We start from the raw sequence: 27,111 nt of genomic DNA, 5'->3' as shown, positions 1-27,111 counted from the left end.
AATCTTTATTTAAAAATACAAATCCTCAAAGCAAATTGTATAAATGGTATACAAAATCAAATTACCAGGCTTCAAATATATTTTATATAAATGTTAAGTGCTCTTTGGATTAGCAAAAGGAAGACAAACATCTTGATTACCTCTTTAATACTAAATTTGTGTTTCTGAATTATACATCTTTGAAGATATAATTAGTGTAAGATATATATCAATCAACATAGTTCAGAAAACACTGAACCTGGCTGCTTATTAGTTGGAAAGAGTACCTATTTAGACTTTCTAAGCCACAGTATGTGGCTAAGTGATTAATATGCACTATTACACTTTCACAAATACTTTTTGGACCAACATGTTGACTTAAGGGAGCATACTTTGTACTGAAAAACTAATTTGAAGGTGAAATCACATCACATTTAACAGTTTAACCTTGTGTATTTGTAGAATTTTAGTTGGATCATAGGATAATGACATTTGCTAAAGTCAGCAAGCATGTAAAATAAACATTTTGAAGTTTAATAGTTATTTATGTTCTACAGTAATAAATATTTGGCACCTACCGTAACCACCAGTACCAAAATATGTATGCTGAAATTGTGTTTCCAGGATGAATAAAGAGGTGAAAGGCAAGCTGAAGCCCATTAGAAAAAACGTTTAGAAAGGGAGAGAGGGCCTGGACTTTCCTAAGCTTCACCCCAGCATAGGGCCTGTAGCTCCTATTGGAACCAATTTATAAAACTTCCAGGTGGGAATCAATAGATTGTCTCCAGTATTATATAGTTCCTCTTTAATCAGTTGATCTTTATTATCAACCAAAGCTTCAAGTGGTTTTTATTTTTATTTATGGCCAAAAGCTTCTTACCAATGTGATTATAAATGTTTAAATTCATTTATAATGAAATGGATTTGTATCTTCCTTGCTCTACAGTAGATAGTGAAGCCTCCGTGACCTGTGTAAGCTGCAGGTTGAGGCGAATGTTTAAACAGTAGGCGAGCATTCATCCAGTGTCCCTGGACTGCATTTCCTTGCTTACAGAGCCTTGGAGCTGGGCCAACTCGCATGAACGGGAGGAGGAGAGGCTCAGTTTTGAGAGCCCTGGGTTTATTTCTGGCTGTGGGGATATGAGAATGTGGGAGAAGGTGTAAATATAGTTTGAGGGAGGTCGTAGACTTGGAGGTTCTTGCCAGGGGTAAACGCTGGATGGATTTGTTTATGGATGGATTTGATTATGGCTGCTTCACGCTTTTACCTCTGGAGTTGGTGCGTCCAAGGGGTGATGCTCATTGTCTGGATCTCCTTTAGTGGGTATCTCAGAATTCTTTGCTGCACCAACCACAGCAGTTCTTTTCCCTTTCTTTTGGTATTTGTATTCAAATGCCTGACTTCCTGACCTGCCGTGAGGGTTTTTAAAAATAATGAACACCAAGCTTCTTGGGAAAAGACAGGTATGTAAATACTATAAGCTTATAGCATTTGGGGGATGGAGTTATGGGATTTTGGAATTTGTGACCCCCATGTGTCTGTGTATCACTATCTCTAATGTAGAGAGACAGAGCAGCAGTTCCTGAGCTCTATCTTTTGTGTCTTCATGGGTTGGTCACTGATTTCCCGTTTCAGGGTCTGAATGCCTTTCCCTTGCCTCCCCCCATGTGGGTTCCGGAAGGCCCACATCCAACAGCTGCCCTTGGTCAACCCCCAGCCCTGCACACAGGTGTTTTTTTCTGCTGTTCGGAGCTCAGGGGCACTGTCCAACCAGCTCACTGGTGGCACTGGTCTCACTCCAGTGCTGGCTCTGCCCTCTTGGCCCTGTTGCTTCCTCCTTGGAGGATTAGTCACCCCAGTCTTGGGGTATTTTGCCCACCTGTATGACTAACACACATTGCATCTACTTGCCAAGGAGTGTTAGGGATACAGTCTCAAGAAAACCTGCCCAGTAGAAATTACTTCCTCTGGAGAAATTTAGATGATAAATTCCATAGGAAGAAATCATGTTTTATTAATGAGAGACAAAATCGTGCACTAGTGGGAGTTCAGGCTCGGAAGCCAGTGCATAGACCAGCCTGGCGACTTGGCATGGTGCGTTACCCTGGCCAAAGCTCCCCAACCTTTGTTCATGATTTCCTTCTGTAAAATAGGAATAACAACAGTATCCATTTCTTTTGGGTGGTTATAAGGAATACTTAAGTTCATTCATTCATGTAAAGCACTTGAATAGTGGCTTGTATACAGTAAGCACACAGTAAATGTACATTGTCGTTGTATCTTTGTACCTTAACATCTAAAACTATGGTTTATACATAGCACATACTCATTCATGGTTTGTTGAGTAAATGTAATATTCAGAAGATGGGAAAGTGATTTCCTTCTCTCTTATAATAAAATAAGGGTTATATCTGGTTGAAATAAGGCATCATAGACCTGAAGACATTTACTCCCTAGCTGCTGGCAGGGGAGTAGAATGTTCCAAATTCTATGCTGGTAACCGGGTGCCTATGATTCGTTAATCATACCTAACAAACTCAGTCTGTCAGGTGTTTCAGTAATGTTTACTGGCTCCCAAGGTAATTTTGAAAGGACAAAGCCATCAGGTGATTTGTTTTCAATAAGCATTATTGGGATATTTCAGACTCCAACATGTGCAGTGGACATATTAACGAGACCCTACCCTTTCTAAACTTAGGGGCTTACTCTGCATTGTAACTTATGTTTGCTTTTAAGGCGATAGATGGATAGATAGATGCTCTATAATTGAATAGCCTACTGGGCTTCTGTGTAGCACAGCACTGTGTAAGTAGCAGGTGTTCAGTAAATGTATTTTGAATCAATGAGTAATTGATGGGATATTTTTCTTCACATTACATCACACTGAAGATGCTTGTGAGGAAGTTTTGTTCATGATTTTCCTCCTAGGCAGGCGCCACCTAACATGTTTCTCTCTAGCTGTGGGGTATTGAATTTGAGGCAGCTCTCAGCATTACTGCTCATCTCAAAGAGGAACAAATGGTCCCCCAAATGGTCCAGATGCGACAGTAGGGGAAGGAGTGCCACCATTCATTTTGAGGTGCCTGGGCCATACTCTGGATGAAGCTCACAGCTCTAACATAAGGCGGTAAGTCATTTTTTTTTTTAAGTTAAGAAAGTTAATTTGAAAGTTTATGCTGATGCTGTTTCATATAGCAAAGACTAAAGGGTATATGTCCTGTGTTCTCTTGGTGGGGACTGCTATCCTAAAGGTAAGAGATTTTGATCCAGAAATTGGATTGTTCCTGGTGTGGCAACAATCGTCTGACCTCAGTCATTTTCAAAGTCTAATGTCTTTTTGGCTAACAAAAGACATCAAGCTAGAGATTAAAATTTGCAGAAGATGGGGGTTTTTTTGTTTGTTTTTGTGTGGTTTTTTGTTTTTTGTTTTGTTTTTTTTTTTTTTGAGACGGAGTCTCACTCTGTCGCCCAGGCTGGAGTGCAGGTGATCATATCTACAAAGGTGACAAGAACATGAAACTGCAGTCCTGTTATCAGCATTTTGTAAGTGCTTCTTCTCATTCTAAAAATATTTATTGATTTTAAAAATGAATTCTGTAACAGGATACCAACAGTAGTAAAAATCCTTTTTATGGAGAAATTTAGAGCTTTCAGCTAACATATACACATACTCATTCAAATGAAACAGCTTGTCTTGTTTTAAATAAATGTTTCTGTTGTCCATTGTACAAATTTTAATAACTTGTCTTTCCTTTCTTTAGGTCTCTGTGTTCCAGATTTTTTTTGTAACTATGAAATCCTTGCCTTGTATTCAACTTAAAATGAAATAAATTTATCAGTGCAAATGAGTACACTGTGGTTCTTGTGGCAAAATTATGCAGGTGGTTTGAAGGATTCATCATTTTATTAAAAGACTAAAAGAATATACAAATGCTTTCCTTCTTTCTCATGTTTCTCTCACCCAAACTGAAGTGGTCCATTTAAAATCTGATCTTCATAAAATGAAGAGTTGTCACAGGACATCTGATTTATGAGCCATCTGATTTGCTTCTGCTATAATTCCACACTCTGCTGGGGTACAAAAATCAGGCACTTTTATTTCAGCCCTGACAACAGTGCGGCCTTCCCAAAGTATAAGAAGAGCAGCACGCAGAGGTAATGTGCAGTCTTCCAAACAGAGCACTGAACTGGTTTTTAATGAAGGGTAGTATGTACTTGGGGTCCAAACTAGTTAATTCCAGAAAACATCCTCTCACTAGTGTTGGGTCTTAGTAAATGAGTGTGTTCTGTGTTGAATCCTTGCTTGAGAGGAAGGAGGTCATAATTGGTCAGGGATTCTATTTCTTTTTTTTTTTTTTTTTTTTAGAAAAGCAATTGCTTAGAATGAGATGAATCTATATCAGGGTATGTTTTTGTAGGATCATATTAATCATCTTACCCACAGACTTACTTTGTGGTCGAACTTTACTCATAAGGATTTATTAAAGCAATGGTTTGGTTAAAAAAAAAAAAAAGGTATGTGTATGGGAGGAATGTCGACATTTAGTTGAAGTACAGTTGATAGACTTTGACCACTCAGGGATATTTTCTCCATGGACTGTCTTACAGAGGCAGAGCCTAACTGCACATGCTTCTTATGACTCTGATGCATGAATGGCAGCCTTAAGTGGGCTCCTCTTCACCTATTCCTTCTCCCCAGTCTCCCCAGCACCATGTTCTGTTTCCTTCCCTGCCAGAGTCTGCGCTTATCAGTCAGGTACTCCTGTCCTCAGAGTGCCAGGCCAGCCAGGCCAGCTCCACATCCTCCTCCACAAGACCAGGCTGAAGTCTGCCTGTTCACCTGTTGATGCTACACAGTTTGAGCTCAAGCTCCTTCCTTATTCCTTGCCGGCTTCCCTTTTTTGAGTTCCGGCGGAGTGGTACTCTTGTGTCAGAGGGATTCAGCGCTGCCCACTATGTCATGGTACTCTGGGCTGCTCCCTTTGGGTCTGGATGGGGCCAGAGTTGTCCAGTCCCATCATGCTGCAGCCCTAAGCTCCAGAGGGTGACCTTGGTAGGATGCACATCCTGGAGCTTAATTTCATAAGCCTTGGGGGCCTGCAAGCCGGAGGAGTTGGAAGCCCTTGAGAGGCCAGATCCTGTGGGTTTGAGCCCAGAGTCTACAGAGTTAAAACCTACAGGACAAAGAAATCAAAGGAAGGATATAAAGTTTGGGAGACACTGAGTCTGCAAGGCAAAGAAATCCAGTATTGCAAGGGGAGGATTTTGCTTTGGGAGGTTGAAGTTTTGTTTGCCCTCCAAATGAAAGTGGTATTTCTGTTCGTTAGCCAAAAAATCATCAGACTTTGAAAATGACTGAGGTCAGAGGACTGTTGCCACACCAGCAATCAGAATTGTGGCATTGGAAGTTTCTTCAGAAAAGCACCTTTAGGCACTTTACAGATTAAGGAACTGAGACCCATAAAAGTTTGTCATGTTCTCTTATTTTAAAAGAAATTTCGACCTTGTCTGCAGTTATGGCCTCTTTTTCCTGCCTAACCCAAAGGGGTCGAGGAGCTTTCTCTTGCCCACTCTTGAGAGAATTCCTGGGGCCCCCCGCTGCCCTCCCTGCCCCATGACTTTGTCCCAGAATACAGAACACAGTGGGCTGTATCAGCCTCTGCTGAACTTTTCCCTGCCAGCCTCCCTGCCCACCTCCTTGCCCCCGCCCCTACCCCCCACTCAGGAATCTAGAGCCCTCCCAGTGGTGGTGTGAAGCCTCTGGAATGTGGCACTCTGACCTCTGGCAGTTGAGTGTCCTGGATGGACCTGGCCTGGGAAACAGGAAGGACTCGGGGGAGGGGGAAGGAGTGCCCCATGGCCTTGAGGTGGGATGGAGGGAAAGGAAATGCTGCCCAGCGAGGCCCCACAGGCAGCTCCCGCTAGACTCTCACACTAGGGGCGGGGCTGGCAGGGCAGGGAGCTGGCAGGTTTCCTCAGACCAGGCCTGTGGCCCAGGGCCTCTGGCAGAGCCAGGCTGAGGAAGGTCAGCTGTCAGAGCAGTTGGGGTGAGGAGGAAAGGATGTGAGGGGAAGGAGGAAGAGCAGGCCAGAATGCAGAGGAAATTGTAGTAGGAGAGGACAAAGGTGATAGATAAGGAATGTCCAGTGACTGTGTGGACTAGACACACTTCTCACTTTAGAAACCAAGTATGTTAGAAAGCAGAAAAGACCCTCCTAAAGAAACTTCCAGCCAGGTGCAGTGGCTCGCGCCTGTAATCCCAGCTACTCAGGAGGCTGAGGCGGGAGAATTGCCTGAACCCGGGAGGCAGAGGTTGCAGTGAGCCAAGATTACGCCACTTCACTCCAGCCTGTGTGATAGAGTGAGACTTCGTCTCAAAAAAAACCTTCCATGCCATTTTTATTTTAGAGTAAAGCACACCCCATTTGGATACCCCAGTGCTTTTTAACACGCTCAGCCTTGGCAAGGATAGGGTAACTGGGGTTAGTGAAAGGCGTGGGTGCACATGCAAGTGTGAGGCCAACTGTTACTCACCTGTCCCTTTCTGTTTTCTGTCATTGGTGGACCCACCTGGACCACACTTGGGTCTGTTACCTCCCTCGAAGAGGTTTTCAAAAAAACCTGAGGACGAGCCTCAGGGTGATGATATGCCCAGCAGCTCTTTGCTCCTCTCCAGGATTAGGGAACCTTGTATCCTCCACTTCCTCCCAATTAAAGCCTTTGGCAGAATCAGGATGCAGAACCAGGGCCTGGAACCGCCTCAGTAAACCCTTGTGGAACCACTAGCAGATCATGCTGTTTCCAAACTGCGCATGTTGGCAAGCCAGCTTTTCGTTGGGGATGTTTAAAATTAAATTCCATGCTCTTGGGAAACGAATAGAAACTATAGGCAGAGTGTTTCTGAAACACCTGTTTTAAGTGGAGAGAGATCGTAACTGCTGCCGTACCTGAAGGGCTTGTGTTTCCTGTGCAGCTGGAATCTCTCTATGCTGAGTAAATTAACTTCTGTGCCCAGGGTAGTCTTGAATGATAATTAGTGCTCTGTGGCCATGCCACACATCCTGTCTGAAGCAAGGGTGCTAATGTCCTTTCCTTTCTTCTCACAAGACATTATATGAAGTCCTAGGAATAGTGGTCCTGGTGCTAAATAGAAATGTCATGGTTATGGCACTAATTTATTGGGCCTACCAGCCCAGGTGTGCAGCATCCCTTTCCTCCACCCGATTGATAAGAAAGACACCAAGTGAGGCCCGGTGCGATGCTGCAGGCAGTGCTGCAGCTAAGTTGGCCTGTGTCTCCCGGCTCAAGGGGTACATCTTCTGGTCTGCCTTAAGACCTTACCAGTCTTCCATAAATTGGAAGTTCAAAACAATGGAATGAACAATGGAAAGAACAAGCACATACACATAAGTTTAAAGCTGTGCATCTCTGTATATTCTAATCCTTTGAAACTTGGTGATCATTATTGTTCATTACATAGGATATGGATTTGATCAGAGCATCGTTTGGGAATTATCTGCGTTTGGTATTTCCTTTTATATCCGAAAAGCTGTTAGTTCTTGAAAGGTGTATTGAACCTAATAAAATAGTAATTAGAGGTATTTCCACAAATTGTAAGCTTTGTCATTTGTATAGTTTTTTTGAGACTTCTTTTCCACCCTAAATACCAACTTTAAATAGAATAATATGACAGAATCATGATCTTGACAAATCTACCTACTTAACTGCATATGGGAATACATATTGCTGTAGCATGTGGAAAAAGGACTGAGTGATGCATACCTGTTATATTTACATTTTCTTTTAGAAGCAAATTATTTTCTACATGTGTATGTTTATGCCTGCATGTGTTCTAATTTGAAATGTAGAAATCTGTAAAAAATTTTTCCTTAACTTTGACTGCTATGTTTTAAAATATCCGAAAGTTACCTGCTTCCTAGTCCTTGGAAGGCCTGAATTATTATAAAGTTTATTTCTTTGCATCTCAACCATTCCCAAAAGATTTTAAATATGAATGCATAAGTAGTGAATAAACAAACCTGAAACTTTGATACCTGCAGAACATTTTTAAAGCTGCTGCTTTTTTTCCATGCAGTATTGTTAGTAGAGTATAATACTAGTTACCTCACAGAGCAGTCACTTACTCAGGTTTACCATTTATTTACTTCAGCAAGTGGATATTGTGGCCTCCTGTGTGTTCAGCACAGAGTGAGTATAGAAATGAGGGAAGCAGTTTCTGCTCCCAAGAAGCTCAGCAATGCCTTAGGATAAGGGAAGTGCTGGGGGCGGGTGTGCTGGAAAGAGAGAGGGATGGGTGAGAGAAAATTGGAAATCAGACTTCTTTGAAGAAAACATATTTAAGCTGGGCACAGTATGGTAATAGCAGCTTTCTAGGTAGACAGGAGGAAAAAAAAGTGTTCCTAAGCAGAGAAATGGGATCTGTAAAGGCCCGTTGGAGTGAACATGCATAGTAAACTCAGAGAATCAGCTGATTGAGTAAATATTTATGAAGGCCCTACTATGTGCTGAGCCCTATTCCCGGTGCAGAAGATACAGCAGTGAACAAGACAAAAATTCCTACCAACTGGAGCTTTCTGATAGACAGAATCAGCCAGATTAGTAAGGAAAATATACAGCATACAAGAGGAGAGAAGTGCTGTGGAGAAAAATAAAGCTGAGAAAGGGGACAGAGATGGCCACAGTGGTGTCTGGTTTGCAATTTTAATGGTCTGCCAAAGTCTTGCTGGAAGTTGAGTTTGATTGGAGACCTGAAGGTGTGCTGGAGTGAACCATGCACACACCTGGAGTAGGATATTCCAGACAGAGGGAACACAAGTGCCAAAGCCTTGAGGCTGCAGTAGCTGGGGAGGGGAAGAACAGCTGTCTGCACAGTGGGAGGTAACTGGACGGTCAGCTAGGGCTAGGCACAGGCCTCATTTATCAGTGTGAGGGGTCAGACTTGACCCTGTAGTCAGGAGAGTGCCATCATAGATTTATAGATACAGCTTGTGCTGTCATCTCTGGGACCCCCAAAGTGAGGACCCAGTGAGTTGGAGCTGAGTGTCTGTTAGGTATAGAGGTAAGATACTGCACTAAGGAAACTCCAGTTTTGTGAGAAATGTGTAAATATGTTTTTCAAACATGTTCTTAAGACTTCTTAATCTTTCTATGTTATTGTTGTCTGGTTTATTTCCCATGAATGTTAGGGATCAGATCACTGCTGTGTAAGTAATAGTCCACTCAAGGTATTCATATTCATTTCTTGACATGGCCTAAGGCAAGAGTCCTGCTTTTTCATTGTCCCCTAATTTATATTTGCTTCTTTCTGGAGAGTTTTAAAATGAATTTCAAGGATTTGATGCCTTTAAAATCAGTGGATCAGGCCCTGTGTTGGCGAGATTTCTTAATAGGCCACAGTTGTCTCTGTGATTCTCATTTCTAATTTATAGCACTACTGTCCACCTAAACATACACTAATCATGTGGTTCTTAATGATGTTTTAAGAAAAAAGGTTTTGACATACACGCCAGACTTCCACTTAAGATGAAACTGAGCAACTAGGAAATGGTATGCCGTACATATGAAGCAATGTTCATTGAACATTGGTGGCAAATTTTGTTTTGTTGCTGGGACCAGATTCTTGGAGTGTGTAGTAGGAATAAATAAGACCAAACATAATCTTGCTTCACCAAAAAAAAAAAAAAAAAAAAAAAAAAAAATCAAAGGTTTGGGTTTTTAGGCAAGATATTTAGGGAAGATATTTCTTTGTAGACCAGTATTACAGTTAATGGCAAGGAACAGTCATATAATTGTTGGAATTTATATCACTCTCATTTATCTTCCACTTGGTTTATTCTGAAGACTTCAGATAAATTATTAAGGTAAAGTGCACAGCAGTGATGAAGTTGATTTGTAAAAACATTCCTTGCAAAAATGATTGCTAGCTGATTTCACAAAGTTATCCTGAAAAGATTCCTTATTGCAACTTCCAGATCATTACACATTTTAAAAACTATTACTTGCTTTTCAGGAGTATTGCTGTATATGAAGGTCTTAGCAAAGAACCTCTTGTTTTCCTCGATGATAGATTAGTTGAGATCGTGTTTATATTGGTGGGTTTTCAGTTCTGATGGCTCCAAAGGTGCTTCTGCAGCTCTGTTCCTTGGCTGCAAGGTGTCATAGAGGGGCCTCTGCTTGTCCTGGTGGTTATAGGACCATCAGCAGGGGTCTCCAGGCCATATTACTGGAGACGGACCTCACCAGAGTGAGATGGGAGAATTAGTGGTGTTCCTACCCTTCTTTTCCCTGATGCTCAGGTCCTCTGGATTGACATGAATTTGAAATTTTTCTCAGCCTTTGACTACCTCACTTTCCTGTTTCTTCAGCTCCTCGTGTCCCCTGCTGAGTGACAGCCTATATGGGATTTAGACCTAGGTTGCTCAGCTTCCCTCCTCAGTAAAACTGATTAATCCATGGAGAGTGCTTATTCCAGTCTCTGGCACATAGAAAGTGCTCAGTGACTGTTAGCTGTTATCAGAAGATTAGTCTCAGGGGGTGAAATGTGTTTTATTATCTGTGCTACCTCTTCACCTAGTATAATGAAAAATGTATATGCTTCACAGTGCTTATTTTCAGAGCACCATGTGTATTTTAATTGTTAGAAGGTCTAGTCACATTTCTTTTCACTCTAGTGGTTCACACTTTTGGATGTGTGCAATTCCCATACCTAGTCTTCTGGTTTACTCTTGGTGATTTGACTAACAGATTTTAGGTTAGAGCATCCATTAATATTTATAAAATGGTACTGTGCATTATTCATATCCTCAAGTCACATTCTGGCAAGAAGCATTAATGTGTGTCACATTAGCTAATTATTGTCATAATATACAGAAGTGGCAGAAAGGGAGATTAAAAGTTTATTATTTAAGTTATTATTTATTTATCTAACATGGTTGAGGCATATTATATTCATTCACTCTTTCGACATGTCATAAATATTGATTTATGGAAGTGTTGCTTGATACAATATTGAGGTTAAAAGAAAACTTGAGTTAATATTAATATTTCACAAGTAGGAAGACTGAGATTCAAAGATGTTTCTCTGTTATTTCTAAATAATTGACTTTCTTCCTTTACCAACAAACGTACTTTCCAGAAAAAGTTTGCTGCTCAAAGATTCATATTGCTTCGATTAAATTCATGTGCTCGTCCTCTCTATCCCTATTTATTCCTTCTGCAGTATTTATTTTGCTAAGCTACTATTTGCTAAGCTCTATGATAGTTCAGTGATGAAGAGTAAAAAGTAGATCCTTAGTTTCAAAGAACCCACTTCTGGTAAAGGAGATTAGACGAACAATTTCATTGTGCTGCTATAAGTGAAGTAATTTTAATAGATATGCAGTAGAAGTCCTACATTGGAAATAGTACTTAATTCAGTCCCTATAGAGTGGGGAAACCTAAAGAAAGTATTAACCACTGAGGAGGAGTTTCCAGTGCAGATGAAGAGAAGTAGCTTTCTAGGCCAAGAGAACAGCCATGAATGTCATGAAACAACATGGGACATTCAGGCAATTCATAGTCACTAAGTCTTACTGGAGGAAGAAGAAGGCATGGCAGAGATGAAGTTGAAGAAGTTTGTTGGGATCAAGTCTAAACTGGCTTTGCGTTGTTCCATGCCGGAGACTCAAATGACTGCATGTTGGACTTCATTTTGTAGACCATTGCTTTGCAACTCCATATCCTTAAGAAGTTTGGTTGGGCTGTTCTCTTAACACTCCTTGCTGGGTGTTATTTACATTAAAACACCTCTGTAGGAGGATAAAACACTCCGAACCAGGTATGTAAGAGACAGCTAATGACCTGGCTTAATCCAAGAATGTCTTTTTAGAGTCTCCTGATGAAGAGATCAAATAGGAAATAATTAGACATTTCTCCAAAATACTTTTTTCCTCAACCAAGATTTATTAATTTTTAAGTAAGAGTGTGTTTGATAACCGAAAATTGATATCCTTTGAAGCTGGATAAACATGCAGTTACATTTTTTACTGGACATTCAAGTTCAGAGACAGCTGCGGTGCTTAATCATGGCATGTGTCTGGATAGAAGGCTGATCTAGCACAGCACAAACATGGACCAGGGGAGAAAACCTGAGATTTTCCTTGGAAACTATTGGATTTTACTCTCAAAGCAGAGGGAATATAAGAGAGTTAAGTTCTGTGCCACAAAGTGCAGCTAGGAAAACATGTAAATTGGCATTAAATACCTTGGTTATTTAAAAAATTTCGGAAATGGAGCCATTCAGTGTCTAACTTTGAGTAACTTCCTGGTAAAACCTCAAAAGAGAAAGTGATTGAAAAAAGAGACATCAGAGTATCTGGATGAGTTAACATGCTGTGTGAGACTACTCATCAAAAGCCATTTATAAGATGTCTTAGTAATCTTTCTCAAGAACCAGTTTTTTAATTATGTTAACTGTTTTTGTTGCTTTTACTTTCTCCATAGATGTATTATTTCCATCCTCCTTGATTCTTTGGACTTACTCTGTTGCTCTTTTTTCAAATTGGATGCTTAGTTCATTCTTTTTTTTTTTTTTTTTTTAGCCTGTCTTATGCCCTGTGAAATTTCCCTTTAAACACTGTCTTAACTGTGTCCCCATCAATGTTGACATGTGGTGCTTCCATTGTTCTTCATTTTTAAGTATTTGGTAAGTTCCCTATAAACCCCTCACATTAAAAAATCTTTTTATTATAGAAACTTCCAAATATATACAGAAGTAGAGACAGTTGTGTAATGACAGAGTGCTTCAACAATTGTCAGTTCATAGCCAATCCTGTTTTATTCAATGAGGAGATTTACTGAGACCTCAGCTAGTGAATCCTCTAAGAATGGAGATGCTGGAAAGGTCCTGGAAAGTGGTATTTATTACATTAAAAGACCTTTGACTTGCCTTACTCCGCATAGTGACTTTGTTTTCAAAACGAAGTCAAATTGGTCTGATAATGGAACATTATTTTAAATTTAAATTATGACTGCCATAGGCATGTGATTCTCTGGCACTGTTCCCAGTAAATTGTTAGCATTGTACAATTTCAATAAAGATGCTAGAATCAAACATGAGAATAAAGTCTAAAGGGGCCTCATGAATTATCCATTCCATGTTCTTTTTGTAATTAAAAAATTGGAGCTTAGAGAGCTAAATGCCTTGTTCAGGGTCCTGTTGTGAATGAGTGACAGAGCTAAGGTTGTGGCCTCCTGGGCCAAGACCCTCTCCATTACACCATCCCCCTCTGGGCTGTTTCTTCGTATACAGTTTAAGATGGCTTCTAGGTTAGGCAGAACTGTGAAGTAGGAGAGTTGTGTCCTGTAGCCCCAATTTCTCCTGTCCTTATCATTTCTTGTTTCGTGAAACAGGAAACTGGTACTTCTCTGTTGTATTGCTGAGATGTATGATGAAAAGTACAGCAATGGGACATATGCTTATTAACAAATATTTTGCTGTAAGTTGATTTATTATATTGGATCAGTACTGCTTGTTTTTCAGTGATTTCCTCACTTGGACATAATACAAATCAGTGTTCTTGTTGTTTGTTATACGTTTAGACATTTGCATCAGTTTAAGAGTTAGTCTTCAACAAATATTTGTGTTCACACTTTAGTATTCCATTGTTTGAAAGATTCAGGCTTTGTCCACTCTGGTTTATAGTTACATATGCTTAAAATTGTTTCACTTTGTAGAAATGTCTGTAAAATACATTTTTGTAAGATGAATCATTTCTACTGATAACCATAAATTTGCCCTTCCTGCTTTGCACTGATTACGGCACAAGGAAGAGAAAGAGAAGGAAGCATCAGCTTTGGGAACATAGGCCTTAAGCTTGAAGCAGAGAGAATGAAAGCAGACTGTATTAGATTCCTCCTCGAGCAGAACTGAATGCCTGATAACAGCCAGCCAGGAGCTGGGGGAGTTAAGAGCAGCAATTTTACATTACACTGGAGTTTCTAGGCTGGCATGAAAAGAGATGCCAGTATTAGCTATTTGCATCTTCCTGTAGCCACAGGGATATGTGAACAGCTGGAGAATTAATTTGATATATATTCCCAGAAGCTTCTCTTCTGCCAACAGAATTCCATTACTGTGAGCTTCTGAGTGTGTACTGTGAATTCGTTTCTTGCTTTTTAATATCTGCTAAAGCATATTTCTGGTAAGTGGATTGCCATATAATGGGGCACAGCCATCTCTTGGTTTGGAGTAAACTCTATTAACCTAAACAGATACAAGGTGGAAAAGGTAAGAATCTGAGTATACAAATGCCTTCCACCTTCAGGCTGGCAGAAATTTCATAGGAACACACAGTACTTTGTCCAGTAAGGGCACTCATACCTGAAATGTTTTGTTCCGTGTTAGTGGGATTTCAGACACCAGCAAGCAGATGGAAAGATATGTTGAAGGGCATAGAGGTTGAATCCAGGACCACTCAGGCTAGTGTTGCCACAGCTGGTTACTGTAGCTCCTTAGCACAGGGGGCTGTATCCTCTGGAGCTGCTGCTTCACAGATCTGGTGTTGGTTATGCCTCCACACACCTTGTAAGAGGCCTCATCCTTCATATCCTTCTCAGTGCCCACTTTCCTGCCCTCAGGATGGAAACTTCTCTCCAACTAGCCTTTGCATTGAAAATCTTTCATGTCAAATGTAGAAGGAAAGAATTTCAGGCATCACCAAGAATATTGAAAGATATTCTTAGAGGAGAAAGACTAAGTCCAGGACAAGACTGAATGTAGCTATTGGAAGTACAGGGGTTTTCTGCCTGGGCAACATATGTCGTTCACTCTTGTAAAGCAAATAAAAAAACCCTCATATTCTGCAAAATCATTCATTACGCTAAAAATAAGAGAGCTGTTGGGAAAAAATAGGGTTGGGGAAGGTCACTCAAGACCTATGCAACTGTGTGCATAGAGGATAAATGCAAACAATAAGAACTCAAATAAAAATACTGGCCCAGGTAAGCTGCCCCTGGCGTTTATTTGCACCTGGATCTCTGGTAGCCCATCCTTTGCAGCCCTCCACACTCCGAAGCTTATTGTGCCTCCTTTCAGGGCACGGGGTGTTGAAGATGTTTACTTTGCATGTAGAATGGTGTTATCAGAATTAAACATAACATCCAGTAGTTTCTTCATCATTATTTTTGTGGGGTTTTTTGTTTGTTTGTTTTGTTTTTAATACAGGGGCAAGTGTCTCCAGCCTTCTCATTTCTGCTTGCAGTTTCCCCGGATAGTTTAATATAGAGGACATTTTAACCATGAGAGCAGTCATTTCTTGCACTAAAGAAAGGAATTTAAGCAAAATTTTCAGCCTTTTCTTCAGGTCTTCCGTATACTGGTAAGACTTTTAACTGTGAGAAAACTTGCTCCTCATATTTATTTTTATTTATTTATTTTTTTGGCAGAGTCTTGCTCTGTCTCCCAGGCTCGAGTGCAGTGGTGTGATTTTGGCCCACTACACCCTCCACCTCCCAGGTTCAAGGAATTCTCATGCCTCAGCCTTCCAAGTAGCTGGGATTATAGGCACGCGCCACCACACCCAGCTAATTTTTGTGTTTTTTGTAGAGACAGGGTTTTGTTATGTTGCCCAGGCTGGTCTTGAACTCCTGGGGCGAAGTCATCTGCCTTTCTTAGTCTCTCAAAGTGCTGGGATTACAGATGTGAGCCACTGCGCCTGGCCCACTTTTGATTTTTTTTTTTTTTTTTTTTTTTTTTTTGAGTTGGAGTCTTGCTGTGTCACCCAGGCTGGAGTGCAGTGACGCGATCTGGGCTCACTGCAGGCTCCATCTCTGGGTTCACAACATTCTCCTGCCTCGGCCTCCTGAGTAGCTGGGACTACAGGCGTCCGCCACCGCGCCGGCTAATTTTTTTTTTTCGTATTTTTAGTGGAGACGGGGTTTCACCATGTTAGCCAGGATGGTCCTGATCTCCTGACCTCGTGTTCCACCTGTCTTGGCTTCCCAAAGTGCTGGGATTACAAGCGTGAGCCACCGCGTCCGGCCCGCTTTTGATTTTTTTAGAACATTAATGTGCTGGGAAAAATCACATGAGAACCAGCAGAACAGCTGTATTATACTGACACCATTTTCCTATTTACCAGTTACATATTAGCTAAATCACATTAAAGAAACATTCATTTTTATCGTTCCACGGTAACTGTTAGAAGAGGTACCCAGCATTCGTTGTTATTCCTCGGCCTGGGTGTACCTGCAGGACATGCTCTTTAGAATAGCAGTTCTCAAAGTGTGGGCTACAGACTGCTTAGAAGCCCCAAGCCCTTTTTGGGTGGTAAATCAGGTCAAAACTATTTCCATAATCATATTAACATTTTATTTGCTTTTTTTTTTCCGCTTTGCACTAATGGTGCAAAAAAAAAATGGTACATAAAACTCCTGATACTTTAGTATGAATAGAGGTTGTGGCACTAAATTGTGCTAGTAAGTTATTGTATTCACCGTGTACTTTCAGTAAAGCAAAATGGTAAATAATTAAAATAATAAAATAAAAATTAGTTTCCTTGAATGTCCTTGATTGAAGCAATACAAATTATTAAGTTTATTACATTTCAGCCCTCAGTTACACATCTTATTAATGTTCTGTGGGATTAAATGGGAAATACACATAAAGTAGTTCTGCTGCCTACTGAAGTACAGAGCTTGTCATGAGAAAAAGCGTTATATTTCAAGATGTCTTCTGAACATCCAAGTGGAAGTGTTGGTTTAGCAGTTTAATATACCTGGCACTTAGTAGTACTCAATATTGGACATATTTGAAAATATATGAATTTGAATATATTTATGAAATTAGGTTTCTCTATTTTATACTTAGAGAAAGTAACTTATGTAATATCCTAATTTGGCATCTTGCAGAAATTATAAACTTAAAAATACGTTTGCAGAGGTACCTCAGTTGTCTTCACCTTTTAGGCTAGGAGACTACATCTTGTCACATTAAGGTACCAGGAAAAAACCTACTTCATATAGTTAAAGACCAGTACCTCTGTTTTTAACTTTTTTTTTTCCTGACCAGTCCAAGGAGAAACCAGGAACTGTTAAAGAATCAGAACCTTGATTCTTGTGCTGTGTATGTGGATTTACTTAGGAAAAGAGAGATTTTAAAACATAATTTGCCAACTGCTGTTAGCAGAACTCTTGGGCTCAGATTTGATTTCTATAATCAAACCTCATTACATTTTTGCTTTCAGTCCTTGTTGATTTTGTTAAATTATTTTAAAATATAATGTTCTGTAATTGAATACCAGAAAAGCATTTGTCTCAGTAGCATGTTGTACTTGATCCTATGAAGCAGTGGTTGCTAGGGAAACCATTTCCCAAGAAGAAAAACAAGAGTATTGATTAGGAGCGGGCAGAGAATTGAAAGAGTTTACTCTCAAAAAAAGAAAATAAAAGTGTCTACGATGTTGTTAGCTTTAGAGTCAGAGATGCTTCCTGGCTGGACATAGTGGCAGCAATGTTTCTGAGGGGGATGGTCACCTTCACCTGAGCATCTTCAGGTGTAGTCCTCACCTGAGCATCTTCAGGTGAGTCTGCTGCTGCTGCCAGGAAACTTCTGCTGAGAAAGCAGCAGAAAACAGCAAGGGGCCAGTGGCCTCATCAAAGGCCTTTTAGTTGTGATTCCAGATTTGGGGGATATGGTCTTCCTGTGGGGAGGAAGAGAAAAGCATCTGGCAGTGAAAACCAATTGGCTGTGAGATGGGTTGCTTGGAAGGACTGTTGATGCCAGCCAGGTGATAAGAGGTTGAAGTCTTAGAGCTGAACGGGGGGAAGAGAGTAATGATAGATGATGCCTAGTGAGAAATGTGCCCAGTATTCCAAGCATTTCTTTGAAATGTGTGCCTTGTACAGTGCTGTAATGATAAGCTTTTAAAATAGGATTTGTATTGTTTAAACATATTCTTTATATTATTCTTGAAACATAGTTTTCCTTGTGATGTTTTTTAATTAGGCACTTTTTTGTTAAAGACACAACTGCATTGACCATACCAGTGACATATATGTGTGTGTGTATATACACATATATGTATAATACATATATATACGTATGTGTAGATATACATATGTGAGGCTTCTTTGTCTACTGGGGAATTATGGCTTACATAAAACCACTATGGTAGGGGACAACAGGTCTGTGCAGATGTTTGCGGGAGCACGGAGGATGGAGCCCCCTATTCTCCTGGGGCAGGTAGAGAAGGCTTCTCAAAAGAGGTAACATCTGAGCTAGGTTTTGAAGGATGAGCAGGAGATATCAGAGGAAGAAGGGAAGGAGGTATTCCAGGTAGACGACACTCCCGAGTAAAGCATGGGAGCAGTTCCTGCGGGTGTCTGGTAAGAGCCTCAGTGTGCCTAGAGCATTAGGATGTGAGAGGGACTGGTGAAAGACGAGTCTGCAGAAGTAGCTACAAGCCATGCCATGAAGAAGCTGATATTCAGCAGTAAGAAGCTGGGACATTTTCTTATTGCCAAGAGAGAATTACTGTGCAGGTTTGTTTTTTGAGGAAGATAGATCTGGGGACATTGTGGGGAATGAGGTGGAGAGACAAGAGAATAGTGGCAGGGAGCCAGGTTAGAAGACATTGTGGTAGTTCAGGAGAGTGGTGTCTTCAGGGAGTTCCAATTAGAATGGTGGGAAGGGATGTTTACTGTGGGAAAAATTCTGCAGTAGAATCAACTCAATAACTGCACGTATTTATAAGAACAGTAATAAAGATTTCCTCTTAAAACTATGAAGGAAAGGAGGACAAATATACGTGGTTTTTCAGTAGTTCAAATGTTACTTTAATTTCTTATAAGTTTTTTTAATTCCTAGGGCTAAACTGTCTTTCAGTTATAAATTTGCATATGTAGTCACAAAAATTCCTTCATGGCAAATCTGACTGAACGGTAGTAAAATGCTAGTACTACTGGCATGTTAACAGTTAAACAGAGATAAGAAATCACTTGGATGCACATTTTGTTATAACTGAAGACAATATCACCTTTTCTATGTTGAATTTTTTCAATATGGTGTTCTTTTTCTTCTTTTTCTGATTTTCCTTTCTGAGTACTTTACTAATTTCATTGTTGTCTTGAAGATAGGAATGTCCCTTTGTCTATGTTATATGTGTGTGTGTGTGTGTGTGTGTGTGTGTGTGTATTGCTTCTCTCTCTCCCTCTCTCTCTCTGTCTCTCTCTCTCTATATATATATATGTTGTATATATATGTATATATATGTTGTATATATATATGTTGTGTGTATATATATGTACATATGTTACCATATATATATATATGTTGTTTCTCAGAACCAAATATAGGCTAAATAGGAGAACAGATTTTAAATAAAACATAAATTGTGTGTCGGTATAAACTTCAAATCCGAAAGATAATCATTTTACTAAAAGCTGAGGCTTTGATCAAATAAGTTAGCCTGATCTCCCGAAATCAAAACACAAGAGATTTTCTATTCTCCCTTTTCAAAGGACCGCCCTGAAGCTCTTTATGTAGTAGATGACATTCTTGTAAAGACCGCTTGATGAGAAAATTATTTATTTCAGTCAGGAAGAGCAGACTTTTGCTTCACTTATGCACTGAGTAATGATGCCAGCAATAAAAGCTAACCCTATAAAAATAAGAGCCATTGGTTTGTACTGTCTTTTTTTTTTTTTTTTTTTTGAGACGGAGTTTCGCTTTGTTGCCCAGGCTGGAGTGCAGTGGCGCGATCTTGGCTCACTACAACCTCTGCTTCTCTGTTTCAAACAATTATCCCCCTTCAGCCTCCTGAGTAACTGGGACCACAGGCACGTGCCACCACGTCCAGCTAATTTTTGTATTTTTAATGGAGATGGGGTTTCACCATGTTGGCCAGGCTGATGGCCAGGTGATCTGCCCGCCTCGGCCTCCCAAAATGCTGGGATTACAGGCATGAGCCACCACTCCCAGCCAAAAACAGATTTTTAAGATGGCATTTATGCCTGCCTTAGTTTGAGCAAGAGGTTTAACGTTTCTTAAATTCAAGTACTTTAAAAAATTCTCTTCACATATGCTTATCAGAAACATGTTTACTGTATAACAGTCAGTTCCCATTTCAGGCGGGTAAAGTATCTGTTAAAGATAATGTTAAGTGTGGAAAAAACCCATATAATGGCCCAAGGATTCATAGAGAGAAATAGTCTAATTTCCTATGAGGAATATTATTAAGAATTGAGCCTGCATATGATTCTGTCATATTCGTTGCATTTTTTGGAGCTGAGTCCCTTGATAGCTGTTTTTAAAATCTACTTTATTTATTGTGGTCTGCTCCATTCCATGATCAGAACCTGATTTGGTCTCAGCCTTGGTATTCAGTTACCTCAGCCTGTCACTAAGCTGCAGCCCTTTAGTTTTGTTGTTGTTTCTGGCTTTGGGTTGGCAGTGATGGATACCATCAGTCTCCCCAAACGCATTAGAGGGGATCCCCTCCATTGTAACTCTTTTGGTGGTGTCTGATTTTTGATGTTGATTATTAGCTGCCTTAATGTAGTAAGTTGAAGAGCTGTTTTAAACCCAAAGTTGGTCTCTATCAATAGAGTAAAAAATTAGCTTTTTAAAGAGAGTCTCACCCTGTTTCCCAGGCCGGAATGCAGTGGCATGATCAACCTCCTGGGCTCAAGTGATCCTCCCACCTCAAACTCCTGAGTGCTGGTACCACAGGCACACACCACCATTTCCAGCTAATTTTTTTGTTTTTGTTTTTGTAGAGACTGGGTCTCACTGTGTTGCCCAGGCTGGTCATGAACTCATGGGCTCAAGTAATCCCCCTGCCTTGGTCTCTGAAAGTGTTGGTATTACAGGCATGAGCCACTGTGCCTGGCCAAAAAAGAGCTTTTTAAAAAATAATTTTGTAGATTGACAAATGTGACTCTTGCAATTGTATTGAACATGAAAAAACCCAGGAATCTTTATTTGATATTAAACATTTTTAAAGGCATCTCAATTGTTGTAATAACACATAAGAGAAGTAGTGTTTTATTTCAAACCTTTGTGCATATAGCTATTTAATGCCTACATGGATGTCTATTATTTCAGTTTTCTCAGTTATTATGAAGAGATTGGGTTTCATTCATTTGTAAAGTTTCAGCCAGACTGCCTTTCACAAACTGATTTGTCAAAATTGAATGTTAATCTTGACATCCCAGTGCATTTTTGCCCTCAAACAGGCCTTTGAATGAAGCTGCAAACACACATTATCTGGTTGTTAATTGTTTTACAGATGAGAACTGGACTGATGACCAACTGCTTGGTTTTAAACCATGCAATGAAAACCTTATTGCTGGCTGCAATATAATCAATGGGAAATGTGAATGTAACACCATTCGAACCTGCAGCAATCCCTTTGAGTTTCCAAGTCAGGATATGTGCCTTTCAGCTTTAAAGAGAATTGAAGGTAAGCATTAATTTTTGTTAACCATCCAGTCGTAAGCCTTAGCATTATGTAACTCTGAGTAGTAATAGTATTTGAGCTAGAAAAGGCAAAGACGAGTTGACAAAGAGGGGTAGTTTGTATAATCCCAACTAAGATGCATAAAGTTTACCAGGTGCTGATGTGATGTGTGTGTTTCCGAGACGCTATGGAATGGCGGTGCTGTGGTGGTGTGAACAGGGCCCTCTGTGCCAGCCCTCCTAGGCCACCTCTGCATAATGGATGATTTCACAAGCGGTGTGCTTGAGATCAGCATCTGTTGTCACCAGGTCCATTCTGTTTGATTTACCGTAGGATGGTGCTCCATGAGGAGAGTCTGCTAATTAGAAATGTGGCTCATCTGGCGTGAAAGAGTTATCTCTTTAGCAGAAATGGGAGAATTATGCAGTGATGATTGAAGGCTTAGGTTGGTTTTGCTGGAGGGCAGGAATCACATAGGGCGTGGAGGGATCATTAGGCTCTTCACCTCTGGAGAGAAGTCAGAAATTGCATTCAAGTAACAAGAAAATTATACTGATATGGCCCATAACTTTTGTACATTCATACATACAACCGAGAAAAAACTTCAAGAATTGAACCTATGACTCATGACCACAGTAACCCAGAGCTTGGTGCCATGGCTCATAGCAAAAATTCAAAAGGGGTAAAGCCTGGGTTTGGGTCTCAGCTCTGCCGCTAACCAGCATTAAACTCTCGTAGCCCCAGTTTCTTCTTGAGGGAAAAAAAATACTGAAAGAGACATTCTTAAATATACCTCTTATCTCAAAAATGATGTCACTGTAAGATGGAATGGTTGGTAATATAATACCAAGGATTCTTAAAGTCCAAAAATCAAGCTTACAAGGGCAGTAAAGCAGGACTGAAGTTTCGGAAATGTACTTAGTTTCTGAGTTAAATGGTAAGGAAGAAGAAATTTGCAATAGCCTACAAAATAACATTTCTCTTTGTATTTACCATTGCTCCTGAATCATTAGAAAAGAATAGAGTAGAAAACAATAGAAATAGCATTTGCAAATTGCAGAGGATCCTAGAGAACATTTAGTCCAGTCCTTGAACTTGAACATTGGGAAACTGAGCTTCCACGCATTTGATGAGTATCACTGCTAGTACTAATCACACCAAGTATCCTTCCTGTCACATCATGACTTAAACAATACCATTGGTTTACCTAACTCATTTCTGTTGTTCGGTTGCTCTTTGCTCCCCACACCCATTGCCTGCCACAAAAGAGTATTTTGCCAACTTCAGTATGTAAACATTTAGGGATATAGATGACGTGATCACATGTCTATTTACATAGTTAATAATTTACCCAAACACATTTAAACTTATTCATATAAAGTCATACAGCAATTTAGAATTACTACTTTTTGCTATTCTTACATTTCAGGAAGCTGTCCTAAATGGTGAGTGCCTCACCATTGCTGTCATTGTCTCTACTCAGGCCCCCTTCCAGGTCATTTAATGCCCTGCTCCTAAACATGCCTTCTTCACTGCCACCTAAGTTGTTTGAGATGCAGCAGATTTTGCATCTAAGGATGATGCTATCACAGGAAGTTTTGTCCCAAAACCCAGTATCTCGTCACATAAAATTAGGACAATTGCATTTGTAATTAGTTAGGCGTGTATTTATTATGATCTTTGCAATGTGGAGATTAACATGTGGAGATTAAGTTTATTGATTTTTAAAGTGATTCTAAAAAGGCTGTGAGATCCAGCATTTCCAATTTTGAGATCATTCCCACAGGAATAATTACCATATCTGATTGATTTTCTTTACTTGTTATTTTCCAACTTATTATTTCAGATGGCTTCTATGTAATCCAAATGTGGAATTAGTTGAGGTCATTTAAGGTTAATGTATCTTCTACAAACAGTGCTTTGTTATTCAAAATAAAGCACCAGGCAGTATGCGAGATCTTGTAAGAAGTCAGGATTAGGGGATTTCCCTTTTCTGAGAAGGAATTTTGAAGGAAAAAGCGTACTTATATTCAGGTATATATTGTATATGAAAGAATTAGTGATGAAATCATACTTAATAAATAGGTCATTAATAGTGACAGAGACTTGGAATGCTATAGGACCTCAGTGCCAAGAAAGTATGATTTGGAATTGTATGATAAGGTATCATGGAGGGCAGACTCTGAACGATTTAGAATAGTGATGATGGTAGATTTCAGGAGTGAGGCCAACATGGATGAAAGAAGAGAATGTGGAAGTGGGAATCTGCATGACTTACATGGAATACACTTGGGAAACTGGTCTGAAAGATCAGAGTTTTATGTTGGTGGACAATAGGAAATAAAGATTCGAGGCAGGATAGGACCAGATTATGAAATGTCGTAAACATTGTGCAACAAGCTTAAGCCGGGTAATATGAGCAATCAGAAATCATTGTAGGTTTATGAACAGACAGAATCAGAAAGAAGATGGTGAAGTCAGTATTAGGCAGACTTTGGTTGTGGTGGAATGCAAATTGGATTAGCAGAGGGAGATAATGGCAGTGAAGAGGCTCGTTGGAGAGCTTTTCAGCTGTTTAGATGTGTTACCACAAGAAACTGGACTAGAGAGGCAGCAGGAAAACAGCAAAGGAGAGATGGATATACACCATTTTGATGGAAGATCCTACGGTATCTGCTAGCAAGAAAGGGAAGGATGAAAATTACACAAAGATGATTCTAGGGTTTCTAACCTGAAATAGAATGATAGTGCAAGTAGTAGAAGTAGGAAGACTTTTGAGGAGTCTCGTGATAAAATGGTACTGAAAATAGGGTAATTGTTTTAGGGGAATGTAGAGGTCAAGAAGAGCTTAAGAAAATATAGGAGATACTACAGCATGTTTGGATCATGACCGGAATGATCTAGTAAGAAGGAAAAGCCAATAATGTAAGAAAGGCAATTGCAGGAGCAAAGACTTTGAGGAATAAAAAGGACAAAACTGTTTGTTTCTCAGGGAAGTATAAAAGAAGGTCATCATCTGACATTGAGATGGAAGAAAGGGTGTGGAAAATCAAAGAGAAAGAGGAAAATGTAAACAGACATCTTTAAAGGAGAGGACAAATGAATTAACTAGGGAAATGCAGTAGGGTCACCTACTGGTGCTGACAGCTTACTTGAGGTTAGTGGTTATGCCTTTGAAAAGAGGCTGGCCAGCACAGTTGCGTGATTTTCTCTAGTTCTTAGGTAGGTGTGCAGTGTAGGTAGAGAGGAAGCAGGTTGGGTATTTTTTTTGACCATTCTGGTAGAAAGAGAGAGAGGGAGTCATGGGGATTGAGGATTATATAAGAGAGCTTTATAGTGATTTGACCATGTAATCTACACCGAGGAGGAGACAAAATCAGGGAGTCAGTGATATGGAGAGTAGAGGGGAGGTTCTAGTGGGATTGAAGATTAATGGAGTGAGATAGCTAAGGAAGCAAGTGGAAATGAATACTTGAAGAGAAAGTTATTATTGGTTGTAATGAGGGTTAGAAATTACTATGGATGATGTAGTTGATTGAAGAGGGGTGAAGAACAACATCACTGGGGGTGGGAGGTCAGATAGGCAAGTCAGGATGGAGTGCCTCTACCAAAGATGAAGATGCCAAGGAATAGTAGCAGGGAAGAGACATGGAGCCAGAAGTTCTGCAGGTAAATGCCACACCTCCGTGTGGCTGGTGATATCTAATTGCATATGCTTCAAGTGGACAAAGTTTTATTTTTTAAAGGGGAAAAGGAATTATGATCTTAAAGTAGCAATGAGAACAAAGAGGATACCTATGCCCCTGCCAGGATTTATGGAATGTGGGAGATAAAGGCATTCCCATTTGAGAAGACTTCAAGGGAAAAAGAGTAATCAGGTACTACCTAGGTTTCAATTTACACAAGAAGGTGAAGGGAACATCCAGAGGGAAGAATGAGGGCAGAAAGGATTTTGTTGATAAGCTCTAGAAGGCACAGAATGGGATTTGGGAGGGAGGCTTGTACAGGGCATGGGTGATTTTGTAAAGCCAAGAGGGGTTAAGAGTGCAGTGATGATGGATGACCTGGCGAATTTAGACTTGCTCTCGAATCTCTTACAGGAAGGTGAATAGTCAGTTAAAGCCTCCTTTTAGGGACTCTTCTTTGAGTAGTTTATAGTATTAAGGGTGTGCAGTGGTGGGGATAGGGCAAGAAGAATCGTATTCTTGGCAGAGCATAATGAGAAAACATGGGTCTCCATTTCTATGTTTTTGGTGGTGATGCTGAAAATGGATTCGAAATGTTGCTATAACATTTTTAAAAATGTGTGGAAGTCATTGCAGGGCATTTCAATGTTATAGACTTATGGAGAATACTGGAAATTTCTGGGCATTGAAAAAGTTCCTGTGTATTACTTATGTTTGTTTAGAAGGAGTTGGTCCTCAATTTTACTCACTGCTTTCTTTTCTAACATACTTGAACATATCACCATAAAATCAGTTTGTTAAAAATATAAAGGAAATAGGATACTGGATAACAGTCAGCCATGGCTTGGTGCAGAATAGTTTGTCAGAGTGATCTGTATTTTCTAAGGAAGAAGTCTCATAAAGGGAATGACCCACAAGTTATCCCACCGTGATCTTAACAAAGTTTATACTTCCGTGCCTTACTACTTATTCATCAGTGGTTTGGTATACGTTAGACTAAGCACCACAAAAGCGAAATAAGTGCGCCATGGGCACATCAGTTTGATGCAGTAGTAAAAGCAGTGCTAGCCTCTATAGTGCCAGCCCCTGCACCTGCCACAGGGGTGTTCTAGGGGTCTCTCTGGGCTCAGTGGTCGTAAGTAATGTCAATACCAAAGGTTTCCATGATGCAGTGAATAAGTTGAACTTTTAAGTTTGCCTGTAATTCCAAGTTGGGTACATGGCTTTTAAAAAAATTATTGTAATTCAGTGATCATAATTCAAGAATTAATCAGAAATATGAAACCACGCCACATTTGGTGAAGAATATAAAACACCCTGGAAATCATTCATCTGTTTATTTCATCCAGCAAGTATTTATGAAATGCCAGATACGTACGTGGCACTGTTGTAGTTGTTGAGGATACAGCTCTCATGGAGCTTAACTCCACAGGGGGGACTTGGACTGAAGTCCTGCCACTGGCACTCTAGCATGGAGACACTTTCAGCTGTAGCAAGAAACCTGCTGCCATCCCCTAAGTCGGGGAAGACAGAGGCTCCCAGCTCTGTGCCTACCCACATTTTTATACAGGGCTGAAGGTCCATGGGGAGCCTGGGTGTCATGCACCAAGGGTGTCTCCTAGGTTTCTCAAATTTGAGAGAGCCTGATGGTCACACAGGCAATGAATACATAAATAAACAAGAAAATAGCATATGGTATGATAAAAGCTTTGGAAAACAATAACCAGTATGCTGTGATAGAGAATTACTTGGAAAATTGCTTTATTCAGGGATATCAGGGACATATTCTATGAAGGAAGGGCAGTTAAAACTGAAATCTCAAGGCCCAAAGGAGTTTGCCTCATGATGACCTGAGGCGAGAGAATTCCATATGGGTGGAACAGCAACTGCAAAAGCTCTGAGGAGAGAACAAGCTTGGTGTGTTGAAGGACTAGCAAGAAGAAACAGTGCTACCAGAATGGAGGGAGGGAGGGGTAAGGGCCAGACC

General features: G+C 40.2%; 1 protein-coding gene across 6 annotated transcripts in view; it reads left to right on the top strand.

Moving 5' to 3' along the window:
- The window catches only part of CRIM1 (cysteine rich transmembrane BMP regulator 1), a 197,146-nt gene that overhangs the window by 19,604 nt on the left and 150,431 nt on the right, over nt 1-27,111 (top strand). For 3 of the 6 annotated variants that reach the window (XM_030800639.1, XM_030800642.1, XM_030800641.1), the window contains exon 2: nt 21,268-21,441. The exons of the other annotated variants lie outside the window; for them this stretch is intronic. In XM_030800639.1, the coding sequence (XP_030656499.1) occupies nt 21,268-21,441 (174 nt within the window). The remainder of the gene's footprint in view (nt 1-21,267; nt 21,442-27,111) is intronic. 6 annotated transcript variants of the gene reach the window in all.

Source organism: Nomascus leucogenys, chromosome 19 (genome assembly GCF_006542625.1).
Source record: "Nomascus leucogenys isolate Asia chromosome 19, Asia_NLE_v1, whole genome shotgun sequence".
Taxonomy (NCBI): domain Eukaryota; kingdom Metazoa; phylum Chordata; class Mammalia; order Primates; family Hylobatidae; genus Nomascus; species Nomascus leucogenys.
The sequence above is the reverse complement of the archived record's forward strand: the minus strand, read 5'-3'. Positions and strand labels throughout refer to the sequence as shown.